The sequence below is a fragment of the Mus caroli genome, chromosome 10 (genome assembly GCF_900094665.2).
Source record: "Mus caroli chromosome 10, CAROLI_EIJ_v1.1, whole genome shotgun sequence".
NCBI classification, from domain to species: Eukaryota; Metazoa; Chordata; class Mammalia; order Rodentia; family Muridae; genus Mus; species Mus caroli.
The window spans coordinates 80,701,883-80,713,674 of NC_034579.1; the positions used below are offsets into that span (position 1 = coordinate 80,701,883).

The 11,792-nt window shown below is 48.5% G+C and overlaps 1 protein-coding gene across 1 annotated transcript in view; it reads left to right on the plus strand.

Moving 5' to 3' along the window:
- The window catches only part of Nt5dc3 (5'-nucleotidase domain containing 3), a 52,034-nt gene extending 41,226 nt beyond the window's left edge, over positions 1-10,808 (plus strand). The window contains exons 12-14 of the mRNA XM_021174524.2: positions 132-272; positions 7,071-7,135; positions 9,469-10,808. Coding sequence (XP_021030183.1) covers positions 132-272; positions 7,071-7,135; positions 9,469-9,721 — 459 coding nt within the window. The 3' untranslated portion in view covers positions 9,722-10,808. The remainder of the gene's footprint in view (positions 1-131; positions 273-7,070; positions 7,136-9,468) is intronic.
- Positions 10,809-11,792: the final 984 nt, after the last annotated feature.

An 11,792-nucleotide genomic window follows, 5' to 3' on the forward strand; every position in this document is an offset into this window, starting at 1 on the left:
ATCGAATTCAACTTGGTTAATGACTGACCATTACAATTAAGGAGTGATTGAGCAGATCCCTGGGAAAGGTAGCATGGTGTTGAGTTCCGTGGGGACTGAGGGAGCACCTGCCCTGTGGTTTCTGTGATCAGGATCTGACCCTCAAGCATGGCTGGCGCACTGGAGCGATCATCCCCGAGCTTCGTTCCGAGCTCAGGATCATGAACACGGAGCAGTACATCCAGACCATGACCTGGCTGCAGACCTTGACGGGGCTCCTGGAGCAGATGCAGGTTGGCTGTGGTTCTTGTTTTGTTTTCTTTCATTTTTTTCCCCTTTAAGCCTGAAGATAATTGCAGATCAAAAGATGTCCTGAGTTTTGTGTGTAATTATGAAGTGTAAGGTTTAAGTTGTTCTCAGCAGAGTGTAGATCTGCCCGTGGTTATTTTGTTTGTTTGTCCTTTCTCCTTGATGGGACCCTTACGAATGTTCCTGAGAGCCATCAAGAGCTTCCGCAGAGTCTTAAAGGTGGACGCTATTTTTGTGCTATTGTTGGTGCAAATTGGCTCATTGGGCCCCACTGTTATGCTTGGCCACCCTCCTTGCCTTTAGATTACCAGAGGACTTTCCTGCACCGGCCTCAGTTTCCCCAGAAGGATCTTTTGGAATGCTATCCTAGGTACCAAAGAGTTGCAGAGCCAGCTGAGATCCTGGGTCAGCCTCTAGTGGCAACGTGATCAGTGATTAGCTGTTTTCTCAACTTCAGTGATAATTCATGCAGCCAGCGTGGGGCGGTTAAGACAGGAGCATTTGTTAGGCTTACTTCCTAGGCCAGGATATCGCCCCTCTCAATACCTGTGACAGCTGTTCAGGGCTGTTCCTACCCCATCTCATGAGTCACCTGTATTCTCTCTTTATTCTGCTCTACCTACCATGCTGTGTGAGTGAATCAAGACTTTAGATTGAGTGGTACAGACTTTCACTCTTGGCTGGCACACCTGCAGCTCTGGTCATGGCCAGCTGCCCACAGCTTCTCCTGCCAAGCTTTGAGGAGAGGCAGGGCAGGCCAGGCCAGGCCAGGTCCTCTCTCCCAGGGTATACATTCCAGCACATGGGGCCCTGCACGTCCTCCAGGCTGGTTCTGGTAGGCTCTCGAGAGCTTGGCTCTTGGCTCTTCTGACCAGACGGTTTGTTTTGCTTTCTTTACTGTGTGTGCTGTGAGATGATTTTCTAAAAATACCGGATGTCAAGTCTGGGCTAATGCAGCTGAGCCTGTGGCCGTGTCACATTGCTGGCGTGGTGGTGGTAGCTGTTCCTTCTGTGGCCGCCATTATGCCAGAGGCTTGCGCAGTGCACAGCAGTCCCTTGGTGCTGGCAGCTGTCCTGTGTGCAGGTGCAACCTTTCCATTGGAGAACCAGGCTGCAGGGTTTTGAGAGCATAAAATGATGTATAGAGGCTCAACTTTAGGCTGTGATGCCTAAGTCTGGGCTTTGCTGAGCCACTTGGAAGTGCTTGCTTCCTTAGGGGTTGTCAGGCTGAGCTGAGCGTCTGTGATAGTCTTACGTACGGGCTCTCTTTCTGTGTTTTGAGTTAAGCTGCCTATGGTTAAGTAGTCCAGAAATAGGAAATGGGAAAATTTGGAACCAAACAATTCATAAGTTTGAAGTAATATTTGCAGAATATTGTTAAAGCTCCTGTGTTTATTATTAGGTATTGATTCCTTATTTTGTGCCTTATTTATAAATCGATCTTTAGTATAGGTATGCACAGATAGGAAAAACAGTATATATAGGGTTTGATAGTGCCCACGATTTTAGGTTATAAGGGTTTGGGGACGTGCCCTGAGGATAAGGGAGGTAGCTTCTGCCTGACTTGCACCCTTTCCGTGACTGTGCATCTGATCAGACTCACAAGTGACCTGCATGTCATGACTGTAGTGACCGCGTGGCACATGGCTCTGGAAACAGGTTTTGTTTATTTTCCTTTCTGGCCTATGAAAAATGCTTGATGGCTAAGAGACTAGGTAGCCTTGGTTAAGAGAATGGGTAGCCTTGACAATATTTCTGTGACATATGGAATGAATTACACAAGACTTGGTTAGGGAAGTAAGAAAGGGGAAATAGCATGTATATTTCTACCCTGGTTTTATAGGAGAGAAAACTGAGGCTGAGAGAGAAAGTAACTTCTCATTATAGAGTAGTCTGTAGTATGAAGCCATGTAGCTGTGAAGTCTGACTGACTGAAGGCTAGACCCTTGTGTTCATTTCCTCCTCTCGGCTCTCTGGGACAAGCCTGAGATCACAGCCTGCACATGTCCATCCAGAGATTCCCTGAGCTCAGTAGAGAAATCCCTGATGCTGGCCTCACTCTGGTGTTTAGCCCTCTGGTCTTCACCTGCCTGGTCCCCTCAAGCTCTGGTGCATTGACGCCCTCATTGGTACCACATTTCAAGAGGTGGGCTGTCAGCTAAACATCCAGATGAATGTCTTTTCTCACTGCCCGGCCCTCAGCACCACAGCCCCAGTCTGGAAAATTCCATTATCTAGAACGCTCCTGTGGTGGTTAGTTTCAGAGAATGGATCCTATTATTAAGAAAACATGTCCTGGGAGATTGGGTTTAATTTGAGGAAGAGCAGCAGAGTCATTTGGAGTTAAGTCTGATGAGTTACGCAGAAGAATAGAAGTTTCTCCTTAGTCATGAAGTACGTTTAAAATGGGTATGACTGCTGCTAATAGAGCTGGTGACTGTAGACCTTTGCAGGAGGCCGTTCAGACCGCATACGGGCGACAAATTTCTTTAAAGGCCAGAAAGCGGATATTATAGGGTGTGTGGGCTGTGGACTATGTCATAAGCACTCAGTTTTTCTCAGTACAGCCATAGGTAGAGTGAGCAGAATGGCTTTAGCTGTCCCAATAAGCCACAGACGCTGAAATACAGATTCTGTGTCATTTTGGTGTGTGATGAAATGATTCTTTTGTTTCTCAGCCCCAGTTTTATAAAGAGCCTCATTCATCAGTTCTCAAGCAGGCAGTGGAATGCTTGCCACCTGAATCTGGCTGACCTGGTATCAGCTGCTGGGCTGGCCTGCTTGCAGTATCCTGACCAGACAGGGGGCGGAGCCATGTTTTATCCACGCAGAGCTGGTTCTATTGAGTGACAGCTATGGAGAGAAAGACGGATAAGTGCCTGAGGGTTTGTGGTTAGTCTTCCCATGTTAGCTGCTCAGTGAAATAAATAACTGTAATAATTTAATAAATAATTAAGTAATAATAAATAATATTTCTAGGCAGTGGTGGTGCATGCCTTTTATCCTAGCACTTAAGAGGCAGAGGCAGAGGCAGGTGGGTTTCTGTGAGTTCGAGGCCAGCTTGGTGTACAGAATGAGTTCCGGGATAACCAAAGCTACCCAGGGAAACCCAAACCCAAGACCAAACCAACACTAACATCAACACCAACTGAACAAAAAGTATTATTGTGACTAATAAATTAGACCCAAGCACTTTAAATAGGCTTGATACTTGAGGCTTGTTTGACAGTGTCCCTTGTAGAGAAGGGATGGCACACGAGGGTAGGTTTCTCACATGGGGACAAGCACATTTGATGCTGGTGCCGTGGGTTTTGGTGAGGAGATTGCTGATGCGATGCAGTGATGGAGAAAGCCCTGGAGGGTAGGTGCGAGGGTGTCATAGCCAGGCCCAGGAAGAGCTGTCTCAGGACAGGCACAGAGCAGGGTGGCCCTGCCCTGGGAAAGCTGCTCTGTATTTGCTCCGGTAGCCTGTGGTCACGGTCCGCTGGGTCCCACCATCGTCCTTGGGCGCCCTCTAACTTCAGGACCAGGGCTTACCTGTAAGCCGGTTCAGTGGATGAAGATGCCACGTGTGGTGTCCTGAGTTTAGTACTGGGATTCTCAGAAGAGAATCCATCCTGCAGTTTGCCTCTGACCTCTTATCTCCTCATGATGACACATACATGCCCTCTCCCCAAGTAAATAAAGTGTACAAGAAAAACAAAAAACTTAAGAAAGTCAGGACTGGTAGTAGAGAAGCAGAGGCAGCTGTCACGCAGTCTCCCCCATCTCTGGCAATGCTGACCTGGAGGACGGTTCTTGGACTTGGAGCTTGAACTTGGATCTTCCAGTCTGCTCTTTCCATCTACAGAGCCTGCACTGGGTTCACCTGAGGGCTGGAAGTGCAGAGGAGAATTTGCATGGCTTCTGGCAGCTACTTTGAGAAAGAGATTAGTTTTGGCACTTCGGCAGGCTAGTCACCACCCTGGAGACTTCCCCTGGCAGGTGTGGCTCCGTCTCATTCACACCAGGCTGCTGTCAGTCTGTCATAGACCAGTGGCTTAAGTACCAGCTGCTTCCTGCAGCTCTGGAAGTCCCCGACTGAGGTGCCAGCTGTCACTGTTGGTAAGATCTGGCCTCATATGGTAGAGAGGTTGGAGAGTTCTGAGGTCTCCTTTATCAGGCCGAGGATCTCATTGGTAAGAGCATCCCACTCATGAGTTAATTACCCTCCTAAGACCAGACCTTCTAAGACCATGCCTTGGAGGTAAGCATTTCTGCTTAGGAATGTCAGAGATATAAGCACCTTATCTCTAGTGAGCAAGCTCCTTCCTGCTTATGTGAGGTCCCAGGGGCCTAGTTTATGGACTAGGATGGAGGGGTGGCCAGAGGTGAGGCTGAAGATTGAGCTGTCCTTGGGTTTTCTGTGGCCTGTTCCCATAATGGCTGCCCTGTTTTTGCCTGTCGTGTCTTTGTCTTCAGTATCTGGCACAGGGAAGCCTGGAATTCAGTGGGCACTGAATGAACACAGGCACGCAGGCATGCACGCATGCTCAAGCACACACACACACACACACACACACACACACACACATCTCTTCCCCTTCCCCATATTTTGCATGTCTAGAAGTTCCTTGAGGTACCCTATGGATTTTAGCTCTAGAGTCTGTGGTGGGTAATTTGTTAATGTAAAATGTGGACACCAGGGCTGAAGAGATGGTTCAGGAGTTAAGAGCACTGGCTATTCTTGCAGAGGTCTCAGGTTAATTCCTAGCACCCACATGGCATCTGTAATTATAGTCCCTGGGTATCTGATGCCCTCTTCTGGTCACCATAGGCACTACATGCATGTGATAGGCACAGACATACCTGCAGGCAAAACACCCATGCACATATAAAATAAATGTGAACCCTAACTAAAAACATGTCTATAGAACCCCTCTCAAAGCTCACAGTGGTGCAGGCTCAGGGCCCTGGTGCTGCAGTAGAGCACAGATAGGATATTGTCAGTGTCAGCTACGTCCTAGGTGGTGACAGATACCAGGCAAGAAATCCAAGTCTTAGGCTCAGCCGGGACAGGTTTTGTCTGGCTGACTATTGAGCTGGGCAGCAGATCTTTGACTGTCAGGTGGGAAGCACATGGTCTGTTGTATAGTTTTGTCCTTTTGAGTCCTAAGGTTGCCTAAGGTGGTGAATTGAGGCAGCACCATGTGTCTCCTGCAGTTGTAAGTCCTTGACTCTGGTTGTTTGTGTGCCACATAATGGCTTGTAGGGTGCTTGTCCATCAAATTATTTTTCCATCTGCTTACATTTTGACTCCTCAGAAAGTCACATTTCCCTTCCATTGAAGCTAAAGTAACATTAAGGGATATAGAAACTAAGACTGTTCCTCTCCTGTCTCGAATTAGTTTAAAATATGCTCATTCAGTGCTCATTTCCAGCTGTCATGGGCTTAGCTAGAATCTGTGGGTGTACTGCCACGCCTACCATGCCCACCACCCCCTCCTTGCCCACTTCTCAACCACTGCAATCTTATTCAGGGAGGAGAGGCAGTAGGTATCATGAAATGTATATTTAGAAAGAACAACACTATCAACCAACCAGACCCTCACAGAGCTCCCAGGGACTAAACCACTGACCAAAGTATATACATGGGAGGGCCCATAGCTACAGCTGCATATGTAGCAGAGGATGGCCTTGTCGGGCATCAATGGGAGAAGAGGCACTTGGTCCTGTGAAGGCTCGATGCCCCAGTGTAGGGTAATTCGAGGGCAGGGAGGTGGGAGTAGGTAAGTGGGTGGGGGAACACCCTCATTGAAGCAGGGGGGATGGGATAGGGGCTTGAGGGGGAGAAACTGTGGAAGGGGGTAACATTTGAAATGTAAATAAAGAAAACAGCCAATAAAAAATAGATGTTTGTAATGGGCACATCACATTTCATATGTGTATGTAATGTGTTTATATATAACATTTAATAAGTTTCATGTCTTCATAATTTTCTATTTTTCTTGGTTAAGCTACACTTGTCTTAGAGTGGTATATGTGCACAATAGTGTTCGCACACCTCCTCATTTGTGTGAGGTCAGAGGATATCTTTCGGGAGGTGGTTTTTTTCTTTCAACGGGGATAGAGCTCAGATCACCAGGCTTGGTGGCAGGCGCCTCTGTCTGCTGCACCCTCACTCCAGCCCTAAGCCGGGTGTCTTGTTAGGGTTTCTATTTCTTCAATAAGACACCATGACCAAAAAACAAGTTGAGGGGAGGGTTTATTTGGCTTGTACATCCAAGACGCTGTTCATCACCAAAAGAAATCAGGACAGGAACTCAAGCAGAGCAGGAACCTGGAGGCAGGAGCTGATGCAGAGGCCACGGAGGGGAGCTGCTTCCTGACTTGCTCCTCATGGCTTACTCAGCCTGCTTTATTATAGAACCCAGGACCACCAGCTCAGGGATGGCTCCACCCACCATGACCTGGACCCTCCCCCATCCATCACTAATTAAGAAAATGCCTTAGAGCTGGATCTTATGCATTTTCTCAGTCAAGGTTCCCTCTTTTCAGATGACTTTAGTTTGTGTGTCAGGTTGACATAAGAGCAGCCCACACCTTAGGTTTCCAGTACTGGACAGCTGGAGCTTCTCTGTGTGTCAACAAGCCAGGCTTTCACTGGGGAAAGTGGGTGCCCAACTGTTAGACTTAAGGAGGAGGAAGGATTCCTTCATGAAAAGTTGCCCATTAAATAACTTAACGCTAATGAGTGTGTTTGAAAGCAGAGCCCTGGAAACTGTTGGCTTATGTCCCTGCAGGTCCACAGAGACGCCGAGTCACAGCTGGTTTTACAGGAGTGGAAAAAGGAGAGGAAGGAGATGAGGTGAGCCTGTCCTATTTATCACCTGCCGATACCCATCCTGCCCTTGGTGTGTGCTGTACATCCGAGGAGACTTCAGGAAGCATCCTATTTTAGCTCCCAAGTGTGACCGTGACTTCCAAGTATCCAGGATCAGTTCTCTGCTGCTGCTGATGTGTGGTGTTTCTTTAAAGCCAGCTGCCATCTCCATCTGTCCTCTGCCTTTGCCATTGAAAGCCTTGTAAGAGGTGACTTTTTGGTGTTTTCCCTCCCGGCCTGACTAGTAGCTGGCTGTTGGGACAGTGCTGGAGGCTGGCTCTGCACACACAGGGATCCTCAGGGCTCCTGCAGTCTAGTTATGCTCCCTGCTGTTTCAGGAATGTGCCCCCAGCTTTTCTTGGTGAAGAAAGCCTTTGGCTTGTCAGAATTGTCATCAGTGTGTCCTTAGGGAGACAGTTGCCCACAGGGAGCCTTCCCTTGATGGATGCTTACACTGTCTGTGAACCGAATGTGGTTGCTCCCATGCCTTGGCATAGCCTGAGATTTAGAAACTGGTTGTTTCTGGGGTTCTGGTCCCTGAACGACGGCAGCCAGAGTTGACAAGGGATGTTGAGGGGTTCTGCAGGGCTGAGCCTGGGACTAGTCTCTTTCTCAGACCGTTGGGCAGCTCAGGCTTCTTCTGAACTGATTTGTTTTGCTGTAAAAATGTAGAGTGGAGGAGAGTGGGAAAGGGGGTGATGTGGTTTGACTTCAGGGCTGCTGTCTCTGAAGGCCTGGGGTCTGTCTACAGTAAATGGGTCACTCACTTCTAGGGACCTAAAATGCTCATTGAGGAAGATTCACCTGACAAGAGATTTCCTGTTGGCTTCATGTCTCTAACATCGCCACATCTTTTTTCTTTTTTTTAATGAGTAGGAGTGCTTTGCTTGCATGTAAGTCTGAATCTTGTGCTTGCCTTGTGGCCATGGAGGTCAGAAGAAGACATCAGGCCCCCTGGGTATTATGGACAGTTGTGAGCTGCCACTCGGGTGCTGGAAATTGAACCTGGGTTCTCTGTTAGAGGACATCAGATCCCTTGGAGCTGGAGTTATAGACAGTTGTGGGCTGCCACGTGGGCACTTGTAATCACACCTAGGTCCTCCGGAAGAACAAAAAGTGTTCTTAACCCCAGAACCATCTATCCAGTCCCTGGAAGCTTTCGTTTCAACGTCTTAAAGAGATGTTGCAGTGAACATTTAAATACCATTTAGCTGGGGTTTTAACAGCTGTGGTCGTTTGGTCGTTGCATCTATCTATTGGTCTTCAATGACAACAGACAACTGCTATTAGTATGTGACTTTTATGCACAGTGTGCAACAAGTTAAGCGTTTCCTGTGTTAGTAAGGAATCTTAATCCTTAGGTATTCATCCATTTTGCTGGAGTAAGTAGTCTATGTGTGAAGGATGTTGATAGGAGGTTTGACTACAGAGGGGAAACACCGTGGCTTTGGTGACTGACTGACTGAAGATGCTGCAGGCTAGGCTAGGAGGGGGTGTGCAAAGCATTTGAAGGAATCTAACACCGTCCAAATGGTATTAATCCATTTTGCTGGAGTAAGTAGTCTGTGTGTGAAGGATGTTGATAGGAGGTTTGACTGCAGAGGGGAAACACCGTGGCTTTGGTGACTGACTGACTGACTGACTGACTGACTGACTGACTGAAGATGCTGCAGGCTAGGCTAGGAGGGGGTGTGCAAAGCATTTGAAGGTCTGTCCTTGGAGGTGGAGATCAGCACAATAATTGTAATTCCTCCAGGAGAGAATGCTTTACAGCATTTTATTTCTGTGCCTTGCTTAGTTCTTGGCACCGTGGAGAACTCTTTGTCTCAGTAGCTTGGAAGCAGCTCTGCCCACTCTGATGGCACACAGTGTGCGTTTGCAGGAGCACGTAATTCATGGTGCAGCCTTGAAGTAGCATCTTAACGGATACAGAGCCGGGGATGTAACAGGCTATTTTGAGAGCTGGCTGGACAGATGGTGTTTTGTGGTTTGTTTGTTTTGTAAGACAGGGTCTCATTGCATAGCCTAGGCTAGCTTCCTGATCGTCTAACCTCAGCCCTCTGGTGTTGAGGTTACAGGCATGGGCCTCATTTCTCTGTAGCCCAGGCTGGCTGCCTGATTTGACCTCAGGGGCCCCATACCCGACTTATGGGTTTTTCTTGATTGATATCAGGTCTACCCGTGCCTAGTTGGCTGCTTTTTCTTTCCAGTTGGTTTTGTTTTAAAGATATTTTTACTCAAGTTTTTTTTCAAAAAAACAAAAACAAAACCTTTAAAAACTTTTCTCTGTGCTTTCTTTTTCCTTCATGAAATTTCAGAGAAATGACCAAAAGTTTCTTCAACGCCCAGTTTGGGAGCTTGTTCCGAACAGACCAGAATCCAACCTACTTCCTGAGGCGGCTATCAAGGTTCGCTGACATCTACATGGCATCTCTGAGCTGCCTTCTGAACTACGACGTCCACCACACGTTCTACCCCAGGAGGACTCCTCTGCAACATGAGCTCCCTGCGTGGTCGGACAGCCCGTCTGCCTTCAAAGCCCCTTTGCTGCAGGAGGCTCAGGCCAAGTAGTCCTGGGTTTGCCTGAGGAAAAAGCAGAAGCACTCGTGGCCTCACAAAGGGCCAGGCGGCCTCAGGGTTGCTTCCCAGAGTCAGATGCGCCGTTTGTATTTTTTCTATCTTACTATGAACACTGTCCTGTCCAGGTTGAGATGGGGCTGGATGCCTGGGGCCTCCCCGCCCTTCTCCACACAACGGTGTTGAAACCCTTATGAGACCTTGCTTATTGTGGAACCAGCAACGTCGGGCCTCTTGATGAATGAGACCTCTTGATGGCTTCTGACAAGTGAGACCTCTTGATGGCTGCCTGTGTTCCATAGGTCGAGAGTGGACACTTCTTGATTCTGTGAGGCATTTCTTGGTTGTTTACAAGCAGCACTGGGGACCCCAAGGGCGTGGTGATCTGCAGCACACCAGGAAGCAGGTTCCTGAGGGAACAGCCCTACCTGTGGCCAGTTCTCCCATTGCCTGGTCCTAGGCTTTCAACGACATTTTCCCATAGAATTCACAGCCTTCTGGAATGACTTTATTGAGGGAAAACAAGAAGCATTTGTCACAGTGGCTACTTGCTTTGTCTGCCCCAAAGGGGTGACGGGTCGGCTCCCTCCTCCCTAGGAAAAGCGGGAGAAGACAGCCACTCGCACTAAAATTGCCTTTCAGCCAGTGTGTTGGACATTATAGAAGACAAGAAAGACTCAGCCTGTGGCCAGGGCTAGTCTGTGTGTTAGACATCCAGTGCAGACAGCTTGCCGTGGGAACGCCACATTTCATGCTGAAAGCTGGGGAAATCGCTTCTGCCCTTCCCCCTCTGGAGGGAAGAATCCTTGATTATGTCTGATTGTAGTAGCTTTGAACACTTTTGCTGCTTAGGCACCACAGGAGTGGCTGCTGTTATCAACAGTTCTGTTTAATGGCGTTTTCGTTGCAGACAACATGGTCATTGTAAACGCCAGGAAAGCGCTCGTGGCCAGATTAGCCTTGTCACCTGGCCTGACTCATTTTAAACTTTTGCGCTCATGTGGCGCTGTTGCTGCTGCTGCTGCTGCTGCTTTCCCTCCCCCTCCCCCCAGGTAGGGTCTTGCTTTGGAGCCTGGGCTGGCCTTGGACTCAATCCTCCCGCCTCAGCCTCCTGAGTGTTGTATTACAGGCATGCAACTGTGTGTGTGCGCGTGCATGCAGAAGTGTAAAAGGCAGGATCATGACAGAGACTTGTGGCGAGCACTTGTGCTCTGGCATCTTAACCGCAATGAGTAGATCTTAACCAGCTGTTGAGGGCTGCTCCCTTGGCCGGTTGCAGACTACCTGGCAATGTGCAGAAGCTAACTGAACTGTGCAGCATTCACTGTAATGCTCTGTGTTAGCATGGGATCTTTGATGTTGGTAGTGTTTAACGTTGTCAAGGTGACCCTTCAGTCTCCCTTCCCCCTTCTTGTGTTCTAAACACGGGGGTTCAGTATTCTGCTCCTTTTTAGAATGAGATGGGCATTTTTCTGTTCCTGTGTTCCCGTTCCCCAGTGTTAGCCACCGGGGGTTTTGGCAGCTGCTCAGTGTCAGGGCCCTAAAAGGATGCATGCTGCCCGGATGCCCTAACTTGTGCTTGTAGGAGGAATCTTTGGTCAAATTGTCTACTCTTTGGGTATGGACAGTCTCGAGGGTTTACTTACTCAAGATTGAGGTAGTGATGTTATCTTATGCCTACAGTAGGCGACCTGAGCCTTGGGGAGGAAAACATCTCCTGGGTTTGAGAAGTGAATTTTACAGCCTATTCCTGTCTGGAGGATCACAGTCTCGAGGCCTCCAAGCGTGGCAGTACTGGGATCAGCGAGGCTGTCACACCAGACATGCAGCTGGCACACTGCACACTCAAACTGTGATCTGGCTGCATGGCTGGCACGGCATCCCTGCAGGAAGAACGGGGTGTTTCCCCTGTGTTACCGTCCTCATCTAGTGTAGCCAGGACAAGTTTTAGCTTGTCCCTGGGACTCTTGGCTGGGGTCTGACCTGCTGCGCTGTGGTATCCTCTTCTTTCTAGAGTATTCTTTTTTGTACACGTTGAGGACAGAACAAGGGGAGGTGGGTCTTT